This window comes from Oryctolagus cuniculus, chromosome X (genome assembly GCF_051225735.1).
Source record: "Oryctolagus cuniculus isolate XC-2025 breed Fujian yellow rabbit chromosome X, ASM5122573v1, whole genome shotgun sequence".
Classification (NCBI taxonomy): domain Eukaryota; kingdom Metazoa; phylum Chordata; class Mammalia; order Lagomorpha; family Leporidae; genus Oryctolagus; species Oryctolagus cuniculus.
Window position 1 is genome coordinate 90,416,755 of NC_142888.1, and position 18,781 is coordinate 90,435,535.

The 18,781-nt window shown below is 41.8% G+C and overlaps 1 protein-coding gene and 1 long non-coding RNA gene across 3 annotated transcripts in view; one reads left to right on the forward strand and one right to left on the reverse strand.

Annotated features, from left to right (window-relative positions):
• The window catches only part of LOC138847732 (uncharacterized), a 42,274-nt gene that overhangs the window by 15,709 nt on the left and 7,784 nt on the right, over positions 1-18,781 (reverse strand). Inside the window, exon 1 of one of the 2 annotated variants that reach the window (XR_016228526.1) lies at positions 5,541-5,699. The exons of the other annotated variant lie outside the window; for it this stretch is intronic. This is a non-coding gene — a long non-coding RNA (uncharacterized LOC138847732). Of the gene's footprint in view, positions 1-5,540; positions 5,700-18,781 lie in introns of those variants that run through there. 2 annotated transcript variants of the gene reach the window in all.
• ZMAT1 (zinc finger matrin-type 1) overlaps positions 4,977-18,781 on the forward strand; it is a 35,929-nt gene continuing 22,124 nt past the window's right edge. The window contains exons 1-2 of the mRNA XM_089324941.1: positions 4,977-5,286; positions 18,436-18,486. Of these exons, the coding sequence (XP_089181067.1) occupies positions 4,986-5,286; positions 18,436-18,486 (352 nt within the window). The 5' untranslated portion in view covers positions 4,977-4,985. The remainder of the gene's footprint in view (positions 5,287-18,435; positions 18,487-18,781) is intronic.

Consider the following 18,781-nt stretch of genomic DNA (forward strand, 5'->3'; position numbering starts at 1 on the left):
GTGTATGACTCAGATTTAGTGGCATTTTCATACTATGGCAGTCACCAAATGCAGCTAAGGAATAGGGAGAAAATTAACTAAGTCCTTTTTTTTATTTTAGAGAGAGAGAGGCATAGAAAGGGACAGACATAGAGATAAAGCTGCTATTTGTTGGTTCACTTCCCCAGTGTCTGTAATGGCCAGCGTTGACTCACCGGAAGGCAGAGGCCAGGAACACAATTCAAATGTCCCATGTGGTGACAGGAACCCAATTACTTGAGAAATCACCTTCTGCCTCCCAGGATCTGCCTTAGCAGGAAGTTGGACTCAGGAGATGGAGACATGCATTGAACACAGGCCTTTTGATATGGGATGTTGGCACCTTAACTACTAGGACAAATGCCTACTCCCTATTAAAATTCATGCCCTTATGTTCTCCCTTCTTCTTACTGTTTGGACAGTAGAAACATAATTTTTCACAGAGATTAAGAAGGGAGAAGTCAAATACCATAATTCAGTAAATATTACTGCCACTCTCGCAGATCAGCCAAAGTCTTTGGTAACAAGATTTGCAGAAGAACCCTAAAATCAAGCTCAAAAGTCCATGTTTTATATCTACTGGATTCCAGATAAAGAACGGCTTTAATCTTCATTCTGGTAATAAAGTATTATGCAAATGCATATAGCTGGTGGGACCTAGACCATATTCAGGATTCTGCTGGCCACAAGTCTGGACAGGGAAATTCACAAGATTCCAGCTTCTGCAGTAGAGGAGAGATTACAGAAGGGGATGAGATGCCTTCCAAGTGACAGCTGACAATATCTGGAAAAGTCTCCTGAATTTTATTTTTCTAAGGTTTCACACTTTTTAAAAAAATATTTATTTATTTGAAAGGCAGAGTTACAGATAGGCAGAGAGAGAGAAAGAGAGAGAGAGAGGTCTTCCACCCGCTGGTTTATTCCGCAAATGAACGCAACAGCTGGAGCTGGGCTGATCTGAAGCCAGGGGCCAGGAGATTCTTCCAGGTCTCCCACGTGGGTGCAGGGACCTAAGGATTTAGGCCATCCTCTACTGCTTTCCCAGGCCATAGCAGAGAGCTGGATCAGAAGTGGAACAGCCAGGACTCTAACCGGAGCCTATTATATGGGATGCTGGCACCACAGATGGTAGCTTTACCTGCTACACCACAGTGCCGGCCCTCTGACTTTTTAACTACCTGAGTCCATACCTTAAAATTTTCTGTTCAAAATAATTAGTGTAGTTTCTCTTTTGCTGACTGAATGGTGAGTAATGCACACTCCTCCTGAGATTTTTTTTTATTTGACAGGTAGAGTTATAGACAGTGAGAGAGAGAGACAGAGAGAAAGGTCTTCCTTCCGTTGGTTCACTTCCCAAATGGCCGCTACGGCCGGCGCTGCGCCGATCCGAAGCCAGGAACCAGGTGCTTCTTCTGGTCTCCCATGGGGTGCAGGGCCCAAGCATTTGGGCCATCCTCCACTGCACTCCCTGGCCACAGCAGAGAGCTGGACTGGAAGAAGAGCAACCGGGACTAGAACCCAGCACCCATATGGGATGCCGGCGCCGCAAGGCGGAGGATTACCCAAGTGAGCCACGGTGCCGGCCCCATTCTCCAGAGATTTTAATTGAATATTTCCTATAAAATGGACTGTGAATCATATTTTGAGAATCAGTGCATTCAAGGGATTTCTTCCTTCGTATCAGAAGGAATAAAATTACATCTCATTTTTATGTTTACCCTGGCATAATGGTTTTCAGCAAAATATTTCTTGTTCCTGGCCTATTCAGTAATCTCTCTGATAAATAAAAGCTATATTAACTTATAAAAGGACAAGATAGAAGAGTAGAGAAACAAAGCACTGACTCAGTCTTCCAGAAATTACTTTGTCACAAAAACAACATAAAGACACGTTTTTAAGATCCTAGCACTCGGGCCAGCACTGTGGCATAGCAGGTAAAGCTGCCACCTGTAGTGCAGGTACCCCATAGGGGTGCTGGTTTGAATCCTGGCTGCTGCATTTCCCATCCAGCTCTCTGCTGTGGCCTGGGAAAGCAGTAGAAGATGGCCCAAGTCCTTGGGCCCCTGCACCCCCATGGGAGACCTGGAAGAAGCTCCTGGCTCCTGGCTTCAGATCGGTGCAGCTCCGGCAGTTGCGGCCAATTGGGAAGTAAACCAGTGGATGGAAGACCTCTCTCTCTCTCTGCCTCTCCTTTTCTCTCTGTGTAACTTTGACTTTCAAGTAAATAAATAAATCTTTAAAAAATAAACAAATAAATATTTTTTAAAAAGATACTAGCACTCTAAGTCTCTGACTTTGTTATTCAGTTCTAGCCAATTATTGCCAGTGAGGAATGTACCGCCAATACTGCCAAATCTTCAAATGTTTTTAAGAGACTTTTTTTTGTGTGTGTGTGTAATGCCCTTTTCAAATGTTAAAGAGGATATAAATAAACAATTCTGTGAGTAAAAGAAAAGGTATTTGTGGGCCAAACTAGGAACTAAAGGGACCTGGGCCTCAGAGCCACTGCTTTTGGACCTCTGTCCTAAGACTTTATTGGGCTTGAGAATGAGGAGTCAAAAATAAAAATCTTCTGTCTTAAAATAGCCCCAGGCTTTTAAGAAGAGAGGCATGGAGTACAGTCTGTTACAATAAAAATATGCGCCAGCTGTAAGTGTAGAACAGTAGAGGGTCAAATTAACTCTAAGCAGGAACAGAATAGGTTACATGAAAAAGTGTTGTGAGTAGTATCTGGGTTTCCAGGGGGTTCAAGGGTTCTTTAGGCTGATGCCCAACATGGAGAACAGAGCATTTCAAGAACAGAGAAGAACATTATCAAAGGTGACTTTTAAAACTCCATGGGAAATAAAATGAAAAGTATGTGTTTATTTTGGTACAAAATAATTTTGAAATCCATGTATAATTTTTTCATAATATATACTTTCCAGAGCCAGTGCTGTGTTGCAGTGGTTTAAGCTGTCACCTACAGTGCCAGCATCCCATATGGGTGCTGGTTCCTCTCCCAGCTGCTCCACTTCCGATCCAGCTCCTTGATAATGCTCTTGGGAAAGTAATAAAAGATGGCCTAAATCCTTTGGCCCCTGCACCCATGTGGGAGACCTGGATAAAGCTCCTGGCTCCTGGCTTTGGCCTGGCCTAGCCCTGACCATTGTGGCCATTTGGGGAGTGAACCAGTGGATGGAAGATGAACCTTTCTCTCTTCCTCTCTCTCTCTTTCTCTCCCTAATTCTGACTTTTAAATTAAAAAAAAATAACTCCTAGATCCTTCTTTAAACACACACACACACACACACTTTCCAAGTATTATGAAAAAAATTTTGGTGCCCCCCCCCAAAAATTTTACACCAAACTCATATTTTTAATTCCATTTCCATGAACTTTTTCAACTACCCTCATATAATAACACTGCATCATAAAATTACAAGGAGTCTTTAAGATTCAGTATTACTGAATCACAAAGTAAAGTAGGGGAGTGGTGGGAACAGTGGGAAGGAATGAGATCAAGGAGGTGAGAGAAGAGACTATTAGTGCCAAACTGTGCACTTTGACTTTATCTAAATAAGCAATGAGAGCGCCAGTGATGAATGACAACATTATGGAAATACATTGGAGGAACTGGGACCAGAGGAAAGATGACTTGTGGGATAGAAGCCATAGCTGACAAGACATAACGAGGACTGGAAATACAGCCAGGGAACTGAGAGCAGAAAGGAGGGCACACAGAAAAGAAACTCACACAAATGTTTCCCTTGGGCATCTCATCAGCAAGGAAATGAATGGGATATTGTACAACCCTGACAGCTACAAACAACAACATGGATGAAAATTCGAAACTGAATGTTGAATGAAAGAAACAAGTCTCAGAATGCTACCTAGTAAAAGATACAAATTTTTCATTGTTAAATTTGAAGACAATCAAAACGAAATAAACCTAGTTAGGTATGTATCTATGTCACAAGAAAATACGTTAAAAGAGAAAAGAAGTACTTAATGTGCTGTACATTGTGATTTAATGCTATAACTAGTACTGAAACAGTATTTTTCACTTTGTGTTTCTATGTGGGTGCAAACTGTTGAAATCTTTACTTAATATATGCTAAACTGATCTTCTGTATATAAAGAGAATTGAAAATTAATCTTGATGTGAATGGAAGGGGGGAGGGAGAGGGAAAGGGGAGGGTTGCGTGTGGGAGGGAAGTTGTGGGGGGGAAGCCATTGTAATCCATAAGCTGTACTTTGGAAATTTATATTCATTAAATAAAAGTTAAAAAAAAGATAAAAGAAATAATAAACATAAATCAAAAAGCAAATTGGTTTTTTAGGAAGGGAGGTCAGGGGGAAAATGCTAAGGGGAATTAAATTATTAGTAATATTCTACTTCTGTTGGGTACCAGATTTACGGCAGATTTTCAAAATGTAGATGGGTAGATCAATAGATACAGCCCTTTAAGGGGCCATAAAGACAATGTGTCATAACCAAAGATTCTGTTTATTTCTATTTTCTGTAATAACAGCTCCAAGAAAAGAGATGTACGAATATTTTAGGATCCCTTAGGAGAGGAATCAGTAACTTCCCCCCCCTTTTTTTTATTGGTTTTAGATTAACTCCTCCAAAGGAAGCGTCTTCATTGTGTGATCCCCACATGCCTTTACATCCCGCGCTTTTTCCCCTTTTCTCTTGGGCATTGCCTCCTGGGCAAAGACAATGCGTCAACGCCAAGCAGTGCGTGGCGGGGTGGGGTGGGGTGGGGTGGGGACTGGGGACGGGGGTAGGGGTGGAGAGCAGCCTGTGGATCTTAACCTTTACGATTGGGCAGAAGAAGCAAGGAGCGAGATCCAAGCTCCAGCCGGGGCGAAGGAAAGAGGGGCGAGGGGGCGGGGCCAAGAGGGGGCGGGGCCAAGAGGGGCGGGGCTAAAGGAGCAAAACCAGAGCGAGGCGCAAGTGCGACTGTCCGCGCCTCGCTGCGATGGCCGCGGCGTTGAACACAGTCACGCCGCTGGCCACGGAGTCTTCCCCTCAGGAAGCTACAGTCTCTGATGCCTCCTATACCGCCTTCGCGGCGGCGGCGGCGGCGGCGGCCGCGGCCACAGCCACGGCCACGGCCCCGGCAGTGATTGTGCCTACCTCCTCCGCCACGTCCACCTCTGCCCGCCTGCCTGCCGGTGGCTGTGGCGACGGCGGCAGCGGCTTTGGCGGCTCCACTATGGCGGCGGCGGGGAGGGGGGGCAGTAGTTTTAAAGTAGACACCCGCCCTTGCCTCAGAGAAGGTGAGTTCCCGTCCTGGGGTGCGGGCACGGCCCCATCTCCTTCGCTGCCTATTATCAGCCCGTCGGAAATCAGGCTGGGCGAGATTCGCCCCTTCCCCAACCCCCAACTGCTGTGGCGCAGTAGAGGCCAAGGTGCCTCGTCCCGCCCCGTGGTATTAGCCCCCAGTGTGCCAGGTCTCCTTGAAGCAGTGAGGGGTTTCCCTGGCCCCAGAAAAGGATGCAGGCCCCCAGGCAAAGAAACTGAAGGTACTCACCAGGCAGGAGTTTGAAGGGAGAAAAACACACACACACACACACACACACACATCATTTCTCGCTCAGCAAGACGCCTTCGTGTGCACTAGGAGATGTGATTTGGGAAAGAGGCGAGGTTCTGAGTGCTGTGGCCCTAGAGGGGCAAGCAGGAAAAGAGAAGGGCGAGTGATGGAGAGAGGCGACAGAGAAAAAGAAGAAAAGCTAAGGAAATCAGAAATCAGACAGAGAAAAAACCCTCTGGTAAAATCCGAGGTCCTGTGGTGTGGAAACTCGGAGTAGTACATTTATGGAGAGATGGGGTTAGGCATTTGGGAAGGTTAGCGTGTATACTTGAGCTTTAAAGTAGGATCGGTTGGATTTTAGGATTGTAGGGTCTGGTGGAGGGTGCTCTGCTGGGGAAAAAACATTGGAAGAATGTGGCAGAAGCACAAATTTCACGCATCACTTTGGAGAGGTTTCTTTGGCTTTTTAAGGTTATGACCTAGTAAAGCAAAGCTTATGGGCCCATCTTTAAGGTTGTTTCGGCTTTAAGAGGTGCTGTTGTACCTACAAACACATATTACTCCTAACAAAAAGATATTTCTGGACTATCCCAATATAAGTGGTCATTAGTTCACATAAAGTGCAATATATTTGTAAGCAGCCTACCAATAGCAAACTGTAAAATTTACCATTGAAATGTATTGTAAAGCAGTTTTGTAAATGCTCTTAGGCCGATTCCATGGCAGAAGATCGCAATCGAGCATTTTGTCATCTAAGTTCAATAATGTCCGTCTTTGTATGTTACCTTTTCCTTCTAACTTGCCTACAAAACGAAACACTGTAGATGCCAACGTACAGCAAAATGATTTAACTTGATTTTTGTAGGAACAGAACATTCCGTTAAAATTATCTCATAAAAATAATTTCTTCTGCCTAATGATATATTCCTCTATGCTATTTCATAACCATTCACACTTTTCACTTTGGAAAAATGGTAAAGCAGTAAAACAAACAAACAAACAAAAAAACCCTTAACATATTTGTAGCAGACACCTTGTACCGTTGCTAGTCACTAAATAAGCAAGTTGGAAATACACTGAAACATAATGGCATTTTATTTATCAGCTATTACCAAAGGCAATCTTCACAAGAAACACTTCATTTAGTGTCTTCAGTCAGCCTGAATTTGTACCATTGTTGTGGAATGAAACATGAAATCTCCTGAGTATAGAAATTTTGTGTCAAACTTTCTGTCCATAACCAGCAAGAAACCTCACCATGGCATGTTCACAATAAAGTTTAGGGTCCAAATCTCGTGTAAAAATGCTATTGTGCCTGCCTCTGTAAACTGAATTGTTTGCAGTATTTTCTAATAATGTACAAGGGTACTTCAAAAAAGTTTGTGGAAAATTGAATTAAAAGATGCTTGTTTCTGTAAAAAAATTGAAATCTGTGCATACAAGAAGTCTTTAAAAAGTTCACAGAGAGATGGGCATTTGGAGTAGTGGTTAAGAACAGATTTGGATGCTGCATCTGGTGTCAGAAATGCCTGGTTTCTAGTCCTGGCTCTATTCCCAGTCCCAGCTTCCTGCTAATGACACACTAGGAGGCAGCAGGTGTTGGCTCAACTACCTGGGTCTCTACCCACCTGGGAGACTTGGATTGCGCTCTGGGCTCCCAGCTTCGGCCTGACCCGGTCTCAGCTGTTGCCGGCATTTGCAGAGCAAACCAAGAGATACTGTCTATCTCTGTTTCTCTGTCTACTTCTGTGCCTTTTTGCCTCTAGAATTAAACAAACAAACTTAAATAGTTCATGGGAAATGTGATTCATGATTGCTTTAAAGTACCCTCATATGCGAATATTTAGAACTTTAAGATATATGCTTATAAAGTAGCAGCAATACCTTTTCTATGCTTTTACTAGGTGATAAAATGAGAGCCCTGACATAGGAGTCTGGTTGAATGAACACAGATTCTGTTGACAACTAATTCAATAGACTTGCTGACCCTGAATAGGTCCCAGACTTCTTGGATTTGGGATTTAGGTTTCTCTGAATCTTCCTGGGTTTGATCTCTGAAATAGGGGAATTGAACAAATCGAACTTTGAGGTTGATTTCAGATCTGAAAGTATTAACCAGAATGTTGAAGTTCTGCATTGATATTCTTTTGATGGCATTTCTAGGGCTGGGCATTAGAATAGTAGTTCATAAATCATAATAAATCTTAATAGATAGATAGCCTCTAACATTCAGTGAGTAATGAAATCTGTATTGAGTTGTGTTAAGACTGTTTATTAGGATATGAAAAAACAAATATAATGGTTACTAGTTTTTCATTGTAGTTAATCAGTCTTCCCTCCAATCTAAAACTCTTCTAGCTTTTTACTTAACGAGTGGTAAATATTTGATATATTGCACTGTCTAAAACACTATTGGCCTTAAAATGTTTTTGTTTAGATTTTTATAAAGGCCATAAATGGTTGTCAGATATAATACTGGATAATGCAGAAAAGAGAAAAATGTTGTCTGGTGGTGTGCCAGTGTCTTGCTTATTTTTCTTTTTTTCATTTTGAAGATTTATTTATTTGTTTGAAAGGCAGAGATACAGAGAAAGAAAGAGAGAGAGAGGAGAGATAGATCTTCTATCTGCTGGTTCACTCCCCAAGTGGCCACAAAGGCTAGGGCTGGACCAGGCTGAAGCCAGGAGTCAGGAGATTCCTCTGGGTCTCCCACGTGGATGTAGGGGCTCAGGTACTTGGGCCATCTTCAGCTGTTTTTCCCAGGCACATTAGCAGGGAACTGAATCGGAAGTGGAACAGCCGGAACTCCAACCAGTGCCCATATGGGATGCTGGTGCAGATGGAGGCTTAACCTTCTATACCACAGAGCTGGCCCCTGCTTTTTTTTTCTTAATCCTAGTTCAGACATTGGTGTAAAGATGTTAAAGAATGGTCAAGATTCCAATTATGGGATCAGTAAAACTTGTTTTTTTAAGCCATCTATTACTGAGAGTTCAGGGCTCTTATTGTCTACGATTCATTTTTTAAAGATTTATTTCATTTATTTGAAAGACAGAGTTACAGAGAGAGGTGGAGACAGAGACAGAGGTCTTCTATCTGCTGGTTCACTCCCCAGATGGCTGCAACGGCCGGAGCTGAGCCGATCCGAAGCCAGGAGCCAGGATCTTCTTCCAGGTCTCCCAGATGAATGAAGGGGCCCAAGCACTTGGGTCATCTTCCACTGCTTTCCCAGGCCATAGCAGAGAACTGGATCAGAAGAAGAACAGCCAGGACTAGAACCGGTGCCCATATGGGATTCTGGTGCTTCAGGCCAGGGCTTTAACCCACTGCACCACAGCACCGGCCCCTCAGTAAAACTTGTTTTAAAGAGCATTTGCTGATTGATTTTTAGCTGTAGCTAACACTCCTGAAAATCTCATCTGTCTTGGGGTTAGTACTGAGCACATGTCAATGGTGATTAGACATTGCCAATCAGTGAATCTTAGAAGCATTCAAAAGTTACAAATGGATATTGAGCAATAAACTTAAAAAAAGATAAATGCCCAATGAGAAGCCCTAGGAAAATACACACATACATGCAAGAATTCATGGTAAGGGAATCATGAAATTTTACAGGACACTTCACATTTCATTAAGCAAACATTTTCAAATGTTTAATGGCTCAGAAATGAATTTTCACCCAGTAATGATGTTACTCATCATTTTACTCACAGTAAAAATCACAACCAAAATAAGCAAAAAACTCCTTTGTCTATTTACCTTTTCCCTTTAAGAAAAAGAAATGATAAAGATAGAGCCTGTTCTTAGACTAGAAGAAACTCTGGCTTTTTATTTAGTTATTAATCAATTTGCATAGGAATTATCTACAAGGTTTTCCTTGTCTCCATATTGTTTAGTAATGTTTCAAGTCAAATGCCCGTAAGTCCACAAAAAGAAAATCCAGCAAAATCTTTTCCTTTATTTATTCAGGATTCATTTGTTGACATGTATAAATGTGTGTGCCAATCATTATGCTTAGTGCTGAGAGTGTAGAGACACATTAGACACAGCTGTAGTAAAGAGCTGACTATGTGCTTTATAGTAAAATCATAAAATAAATAGGAAAGCACATTTCCAAACTATCAGGACTGTTCCATTGTTGTAAATCTGTACTCTGCCATGGTGTCTTATAAACTGTAAGCACGAGAAAGCATTATGATTCTGTAAATCTGATGTTGGTGTCTGGAAAGAATAATTAGTAAATGGTTAGCATTGATTTTTAATTCTCTGCATTTGATAGGTTGGGAATGTTTGCAGAGAGATTAATGACCATGTGTTAGTTTCTGACTCTGTCTTTATTAGATACTAGCATGTGAAAAAATTCACTAAACTTGTTGTGAAGGCCAATTTGAGCATGCTCCTTAGTGTATTATCACCTATCTGTTAGTGCAGAACTTTGATTCTTTGCCATCTGATATCGATCTTGCAGATTAATTCAGATTTATTAACCAGTTGGAATGAATGGCATGTATTTAGTGGCTTTCTGATGCAAAGTATCTGTCATGGGAGCAAGCAAATTAATGGATTTACACAGCTCTTTGATTCAGTTTCTGACTTAACAAGCATAACTCCTGACCTCCTAGCCTCAGAGTCCTTATGATTGTAAGAAAAAGAGGCGCAGCTTGGTGCCTCCTCACACGGGGCACCAAATGTAAGAAAAAGAGTTGCAGAACAGAGTGGAGGCAGGGTACAAATTTGCAGCCAGACCGATGGTATTCAGGGAAAATCAATCCTCAGAGGTGGGGGACCAACCACTGGTGTGCACATTGACTGAACAGCAGGCTGGGCCTCTATGTCTTAGGTGGGCTAGGGGTGGGTTTGAGAGTGGGGGTGGGGACCAGTAGTTGGAGGTGAACTTCTCCCTGCTCGTTCTTCCAGTTTGGACCACTGGCTTCCAGACCTGGGGAAGAATCCAGGGAGTAGGTGAGGAACAATACAAGATATGAGACTGAACTGGTTTCTTGAAAGAAGGCAGGAGGAACAAGAACCTAAACTCGCTGAGGCTTATGTCCTTGTTCCATCAATGATTATGAAGGTCAAGGACTTTGTTTAAATGACAACATAAATATTAGACATATAGCCAGTTCTCTCAATTATCTTGTTAATTCCATTGTATTTTATAATTGTTTTGCTATGGGAATCCATTTTTTGAATTGTGATCATCTGTATACAGTATAAAATAGCTAAAATTTGCCAAACTCTCAAGTCCGGTGCTCATTAAATAACCTGAGAAACTAAGGGAACTAGAAAGCATTATAACTATGAGTGTTCATCATGCTGACAGGTAAAGATCTGCATTTCTTGCACAATTATTATTTCCAAAAATTTCTGAAGTGTGGTATGATGTTTAGGAGAAAAAGAAAGTCAAAATGCTTTTGGAAAGATTAACAAAATGCCCCAGTCTCCCATAGCTTAATGCTGTGCTCAGCTCATTCTTTCCTAAGATTATGATGGTATTAAAAGATTGCAAAGGTCAAATAAGTTTTTTTAAATATTTATTTATTTATTTGAAAGTCAGAGTTACACAGAGAGAGGAGAGGCAGAGAGAGAGAGAGAGAGAGAGTCTTCCATCCGCTGGTTCACTCCCCAATTGGCCGCAATGGTCAGAGCTGTGCTGATCTGAAGCCAGGAGCCAGGAGCCTCCTCCAGGTCTCCCATGCGGGTGCAGGGGCCCAGGGACTTGGGCTATCCTCCACTGCTTTTCCAGGACATAGCAGAAAGCTGGACTGGAAGAGGGGCAACTGGGACTAGAACCGGCGCCCACATGGGATACCGGCGCCTCAGGCCAGGGCGTTAACCCACTGTGCCACAGCGCCAGCCCCATCAAATTAGTTTTTAAAAAATCCTATTTAATTAAGGATGCTTAAGGGAGGTTATCTCTAAATATGTAATCATGAAAAATACAGTGCTAGTGCTATTTGCACAATTAAAATAATTTCTCAGATTCTTTTAAGCTTTAAGACTTATTTCTTTGAAGGGAGAGTAAAAGAGAGAGAGAGGGAGAAAGAGAATATCTTTCATCCAGTGGTTCACTCCCTAAATGGCCACTGGATCCAGCTCTGGGAAAGGCCGAAGTCAGTAGCCCAGAACTCTATCCAGGTCTCCCCTGTGGGTGCAGGGGCCCAAGCACTTGGGCCATCTTCTGTTGCTTTCCCAGGTACATTAGCAGGGAGTTGGATAGGAAATGGAGAAGCTGGGACTCAATCAGGCGCTCTGATATGGGATGCCAGCACTACAGATGCTTTGACACTAGCTATGTGACGTTGGACAAACTTCTTAACTTCTCCAAGCCTGAGGTACTATTTTTTTTTCATTTTGGCATAGAACTTAAGAGTATTTTACTTTAATATAGTTGTGCTACTGCTATCTGGTGTAGACCCAATTCAGCAAAAGTCATTAAAAAGTAAATTTCTGTCAGATGAATCTCTTTAAAGATCACATTAACGTCAAATCTAGAGGAAATGCACCTTGAAAATATTCAGGTCTCAAGCCTACAACTGGCTCCTAACTAAAATACCCATTTTAAGTCTTCTTCCCCCTTTATTGAATACAGAATTAAATCCAAGTATCCTAATGAAGCCTTTCATTATTTGGCTCCATTTCAGTCTCTCCGTTGTTGTCTTTCATAATCTTTCCTCCCCTGCAATATTTTATTCTGCTCTTTAAAACTTGGAATTTCAGGGCCGGCATTGTGGCATAGTGGGCAAAGTCACCACCTGCAATGCCAGCATCCCATATGGACACTGGTTTGTGTTCTGGTTGCTCCGTTTATGATTCAGCTCCCTACTAATGACCTGGGAAAGCAGCAGAAGATAGCCCAAGTGTTTGGACCCTTGACATCCCTGTGGGAGACCTGGATGAAGCCCCCAGCTCCTGGTTTCAGCCTGACCCAGTGCTGGCAGTTGTGGCTCTCTGGGGAGTGAACCAATGGATAGAAGATACCTCTCTCTGTGTCTCATTTTCTCTCTCTCTCTCTCTCTCTCTCTCTCTCTCTGTGTGTGTCTCCCTCTCTGTAACTCCAACTTTCAAATAAATCATAAATCTTTAAAAAATAAATAAAATTTGGATTTTATACATCTTTTAAAGTTTAGTTCTTTTTTAAATATTTATTTATTTATTTGAAAGGCAGAGTTACAGAGAGAGAGAAAGAGAGAAAGAGAGAGGTCTTCCATCCACTGGTTCACTCCCCAGATGGCCACAACAGCCAGAGTGCCCTGATCTGAAGCCATGATCCAGGATCCAGGAGCTTCTTCCATGTCTCCCACACGGGTGCAGGGGCCTAAGGACTTGGGCCATCTTCTACTGCTTTCCCAAGCCATAGTAGAGAGCTGGATCAGAAATGGAGCAGCCGGGACAGGAACTGGCGTCCATAGGGATGCTGGTACTGCAGGCGGCGGCTTTACCTGCTAGACCACAGTGCCAGCCCCTGAAGCTTGGTTCTAAATTTGTTCTCTTCCATAAAACTTTTCCCAAAATTCTCACTGTCCTGTACCTTCATACGTCTTACAGCACTTATAATATTTTGGTCTTCTATCATAGTTCTTTCTATATACATCTTATCTTCCTTACAAAATTTTAAATTCTTTGAGATTAGGAATTATTCACTTGTTATTTCCAGCATGTGAAGCAATTATTTACGTATAATGGAAAGAATCAAGATAAACCAACTTAAACCAGTTCAGCTTCATTAAGTAGCATGCGACAAGTTATTTGGATTTCACTGACCCCCAATTTCCTAATCTTCAGAATCTAGGAAGTGCCATGTGCCTTGCACATTTGTCTTTAGGTCTAAAGGGATGGTCTATCATCTTGATTCAGGTGCAGAAGGCTCTCAATGAGTTTTCATTCTTGTCTTCCTCTTTCCAAAATATCTACCATAGTACTTTGGAACTAAACTCAATAAATATCAGTGAAGCCAAATGATGTCCATAGACATGGAGGGACTGAACTATGTAGTGTTATATGAAATTAAAAGGAAGGAGTAGATAGGAAAGAATGTTATAAGCTGGAATTGACATGAATTGGTAATATGCTAGGGAGAATGGCTGAGCTTTTGAACCTGGAAATATTGTGCCATTTAATAAAGAGAAACAGAGCAAGAAATTGTTTGAGGAAATGAGTCAAAGGCAATGAGTGTAGGCAGTACTACTCTAAAGGAAAAGTTGAAGAGGAACCAGTATTTTCATGGGCTTCATAGAAATGATATGGAGTACCAGTATTGAAAACCTGGGTTAAAGAAAAATGCCACCTTGGTATTTACCAACTTAAGTGGCTGTTTCAAACTCAGAGTATTAATAGTGGCGAAATCTGAATTTAAAGGTTGATCTAGAAAAGTAATGCGTGTTAAATTTTAGGAATCCTGAAACCTCTAAATTAGTAGTTTCCTTTTGTCTTTTTAAAAATTATTTTTATTTATTTGAAAGGCAGAGAAACAGAGATCGCCCATCCACTGGTTCATTGCCCAAATTCCCACAACGACCAGGACTGGACTAGGCCAAGCTAGGAGCCAGGAAATTCAATCCAGGTCTCCAATGTGAGTGGCAAGGACCCAGGCACTTGAGCCTCCACCTGCTGCTTCCCAAGTTGCACATTAACAGGAAGCTGAAATTGGAGGCAGAGTTGGGACTTGGGCTCACGCACTCCAAACTGGGATGTGGGAATCCCCAGAGACACCTTAACTTCTATACCAAACACCTCTCCTTTATCTTACTAAAGAAAACATTTCTTCTGTATGTAATAAGTTATATTACCACCGAATAATAATATTTATTCATCAGAGATACTCTTGGGAAGTTCAAACTCAAACCACTATGCTCAGATTGGGTGTAGTAGTTTATTTTTAAACAAATGAAGTCCTGAGGTACATTTTAGCTAAACTATTTAAATAGCTGGTGTTAAAGTCAAAGTTAGATACATCATGTAACATCATGTATTTTAAAAGAACCTTAAAAATAACAATGTTATAAAAGAAAGTAATGAAATAAAATACACTAAATTACAGGGATAAATTTGTAACTATACATGAAGTCATTACTGACATATTTCAAATTATGGTTATTATCCTGATCATGGTTTTTTTTTTAAGATTTATTTATTTATTTGAAAGGCAGAGTTACAGAGAGGCAGAGGCAGAGAGAGAAAGAGAGGTCTTCACTCCCCAGATAGCCGCAACAGCTGGAGCTGTGCCGATCCGAAGCCAGGAGCCAGGAGCTTCTTCCAGGTCTCCCATGCAGGTGCAGGGGCCCAAGGACTTGGGCCATCTTCTAATGCTTTCCTAGGCCATAGCAGAGAGCCATATTGGAAAAGGATCAGCCAGGACTTGAACTGGAGCCCATATGGGATGCTGGCATTGCAGGTGGTGGCTTTACCTGCTACACCACAGTGCCGGCCCCATGAAGTTTTTAAAATAAACCCTTTTGATCCAAAAAGTGTTATTGAAAATGAACCTTAATTGAAGATTTTTCACATAACTTTTAAATAAATATCTTCAGTAGTTTTTATCTAAGTATAGCTATTCCTGCTGTTTTGGATTCCATTTGCCTGGAATGTCATTTTTCCATCCCTTCACTTTCAGTCTACTATGTCTTTACAGGTGAATTGAGTCTCTTATAGGCAGCATATAGTTGGGTCTTGTTTTTTCATCCATTCAGGACATTGTGTATCCTTTCATTAGATAATTTAATCCATTCAAATTCAAAGTTATTATGGATATGTAAGTACTTACTGCTGACATTTTATTAATTATTGTTTCCTGGTTGTTTTGTAGATCTTTTGTTCCCTTCTGTTTTCCTTTGTGATTAAGTGCTTTTCCCTAGTATGCTTTGATTCCTTTTTATGTATCTACTCTGTAGTAGTAATAGTTTTTGCTTTGTGGTTATCATGAGGCTTACAAAATGTCTTATAATTTTAACAGCTATTTTAAGCTGATAATAGTTTAACTTCGATCACATAAAAATACACTTCTGTTCTCCCCTCACATTTTATGTTTTTGTCTTAATTTACACATTTTATATTGTGCATTCCTTAACAAATTATTGTGGCTATTAGTAGTAGTAGTAGTAGTTTTGTCTTTCAGTCTTCATACTAAAGATATAAATGATTTACCTACCACTATTACAATATTAGAGTATTCTGAATTTGCATACTTATATTTACCAGTGAGTTTTACATTTTTATGTTTTTGTGTTACTAATTAGCATCTTTTTCTTTCAACTTGAAGAATTTCAGCTTTTGTTTGTATGGCAAAGTTTTTAATCTTTCCTTCATTTCTGAAGGACAGCTTTGCTGGGTACAGCATGCTTGTTTGGTAGTTTATTTCTGTTGCAATTCCAAATGTATCATCCCACCTTTATCTGGCTTGTAAGTTGTTTGCAAAAGGAATCCACTCCTAGTTTTATTGGAATCGGCCTACTATGTTATTCGCTTCTTTTCTCTTGTTATTTTTAGAATCCTTTCTTTGTCCTTGATTTTTGACAGTTTGATTATGATGTGGCTTGGGGTAGTCTTATTTGGTTTGAATCACATTGGAGACCTTTGACTTTCCTGTATCTGAATACTTAACGTCTTTCTCCAAAGTTGAAAAGTATTCTAGGGCTGATATTGTGGTACAGTTGATTGGGCCGCTTCCTGTAATGCCAGCATCCCATATCAGTGCCAGTTCCAGTCTCGGCTGCTCCACTTCCGATCCAGCTCCCTGCTAATGCGCCTTGGAAAGCAGCAGAAGATGGCCTGAGTATATGGGCCCCTGTCACTGATGTGGGAGACTCAGATGGAGTTCTGGGTTCTGGGCTTTGCCCTGGTTCAGTAGATGAAAAATCTCTCTCTCCCTTTCTCTCTGTAACCTTCAAATAAAGAAATAAATCTTAAAAAGAGAAGCATAGAAAAGTTATGTTATTTCTTTTTAAAAAAATTTGAAAAGATTTGTTTGTTATTTAAGGCAGAATTACAGAGAGAGAGAGAGAGAGAGAGAGAGAGAGAGAGAAACGTTCATCCACCTGCTGGTTCACTCCCCAAAAGGCTGGGGCTGTGCCAGGCTGAAGCCAGGACAGGAGCTTAATCTAGGTCTCCCACATGGGTGCAGGAGCCCAAGCTCTTGGGCCATCTTCCACTGATTTCCCAGATGCATTAGCAGGGAGCTAGATTGGAGGTGAGCAGCTGGGTCTCGAACCTGTACCCATATGGGATGCTGGTGTTGCAAGCGGAGGCCCAACCTGCTGCACCACAGGCTGGCCCCTGTTGTTGTGTCTTTAATGACCTTTTTATCTTTCTTTTCTCTTCACAAACTCCTGTAAATATTTGCTCTTTAGATACTGTCTCCTAAGTCACGTAAGCTTTATTCATCACTTTGCATTCTTATTTTTTTCTCATCTTAATATTTTCAAATAAACTGTTTTCAAGTTCAGATTCTTTCTTCTGCCTGATCAAATTTGATGTTGATGTGTTTTTTTTACTGCATTCATTGTATTTATTGGCTCCAGAATTTGTTTTTTCTATACAATTTAAAGCTCTCTGTTAAATTTCTAATTTTGATCATTTATTGTTTTCTTGAGTTCACTGAATAATTTCTCTGTATTTTCTTGAAGTTCACTGAGCATCCTTAAAACAATTATTTTCATTTCTTTGTCATGCAGTTAGGATGTCTACATTTCTTTGAAGTCAGCTACTGGGATATTATTGTATCCTTTTGATGATATTGCCTGATTTTTCATGGGTCTTATTGACGTCCATTGATTTCTATGCATTTGAAGACATAGAGATTTATTTAAAGTCTTTGCAGACTGGATTTTCCTGGGAAAGCCCTTCACCAGTCAACCCATCCAGAGATCTGGCGCAGAGCATCTGGCATGGTCTTCAGGCAGGCTTGCTGCTGGAATCCTTTGGAAGGTCGGATTAGTGCCTGGGTTAGCAAATGAATGAGCGTGGCACTGGGTCCTCCGAGTTGGGCCTAGAGCTTGGCTCTACAAAGATAGTCCTAGAGCCTGTATTTGTGAGAGGTGGCCTGCAGCCTGGGCACACAGGGACCTGCTTTGTGCTGAGGATGGCCTTGAGCCCAAGTCTGCAGGAACTGGCGTGGCTTTAGGGCAGGCCTTGCACTTGAAATCACTGGGAAAAGCCTGGAGTATGGGTCTGAAGGAGTGATATTAACACTTCAGTGCAGGGGTCCATTGTGGCACTGAAGTATACTGACTGGGCCTGGACCCTAGGTTCTCTGGAGTTTGTGATAATGAGGACCAGCCTGGAGCCTGGGTCTGGCTTAGTGCTTGGGCCCACAAGGGGTTGATCTGGAGGCTAGGTAAGCAGTTGCTGGATTACAGGCTAAGGCGTGACAGCTAGCCTGGGTCCTGAGACCTTAGCATCAACCTGGGACTTGAGGACACAGGGATGCTCCTAAAGCCTAGGCCTGTGGGTGATGCTCCAGTGCTGGGGGCTGGTGGGACAGATCTATCTCTGATCAAATAGAACATGCGACTGCAAGGACTGGCCTGGAAGGCACAGTTACAGGGACTGACCTGGTGCTATGAGATCTGGCCTGACAGGCAGGCTTGGAGACTCAACCCGCAGTTACCAGCCTGCAGTCTAGATGCACAGGGGCTGACCTGGGGGCTAAGTACACATTAACCAGCCTGATAACTAGGGCTTCAGGGATTGGCCTGGTACTGAGGGAGGCCTGGTGCCTGAGGCTGCAGGTTTCAGCTTGTTGTCAGAACAGGACTGAAGGCTCAGTTTCCAAGCATCAGCCTAGAGCCAGGAGCTATAGGGACATTTTGAGTACTGAGTTCTAAAGTGGTGTGCTCAGTGTTGGTGTTTCAGATGAAGTGTGGTGCTGACTTCCCTCTGCGTCCTCCACCCACAGGGTATCTTGCTCCATGCCAGGCAGCCTGGGAATGGAGGAGGGGTGGTGCAGGTAAGCTAAATTTGTCCTCTGTGTACTCTTCAGTGCATCTTCTCTTATGTCTGTGCTATGTCCAGGGCTGTATCTCTTATCTGGTTTCCTTAGTTTTTGTGAAGGTTGTTTTGACATGTTGTTCAATTGATGTTTCTGTGGAGGGAACAAGGACTGGAAAATCCTTTTCCACCATCTTCCTGACACCCCCTCTAATGGTTTATAATTAAAAATTCCTGCGTTGTGTTTACAAAATTATATCAATTGCAAAGAGAGTAAAATATTAAATTCCCCCCTTTTTTTCTAATCTCACTTT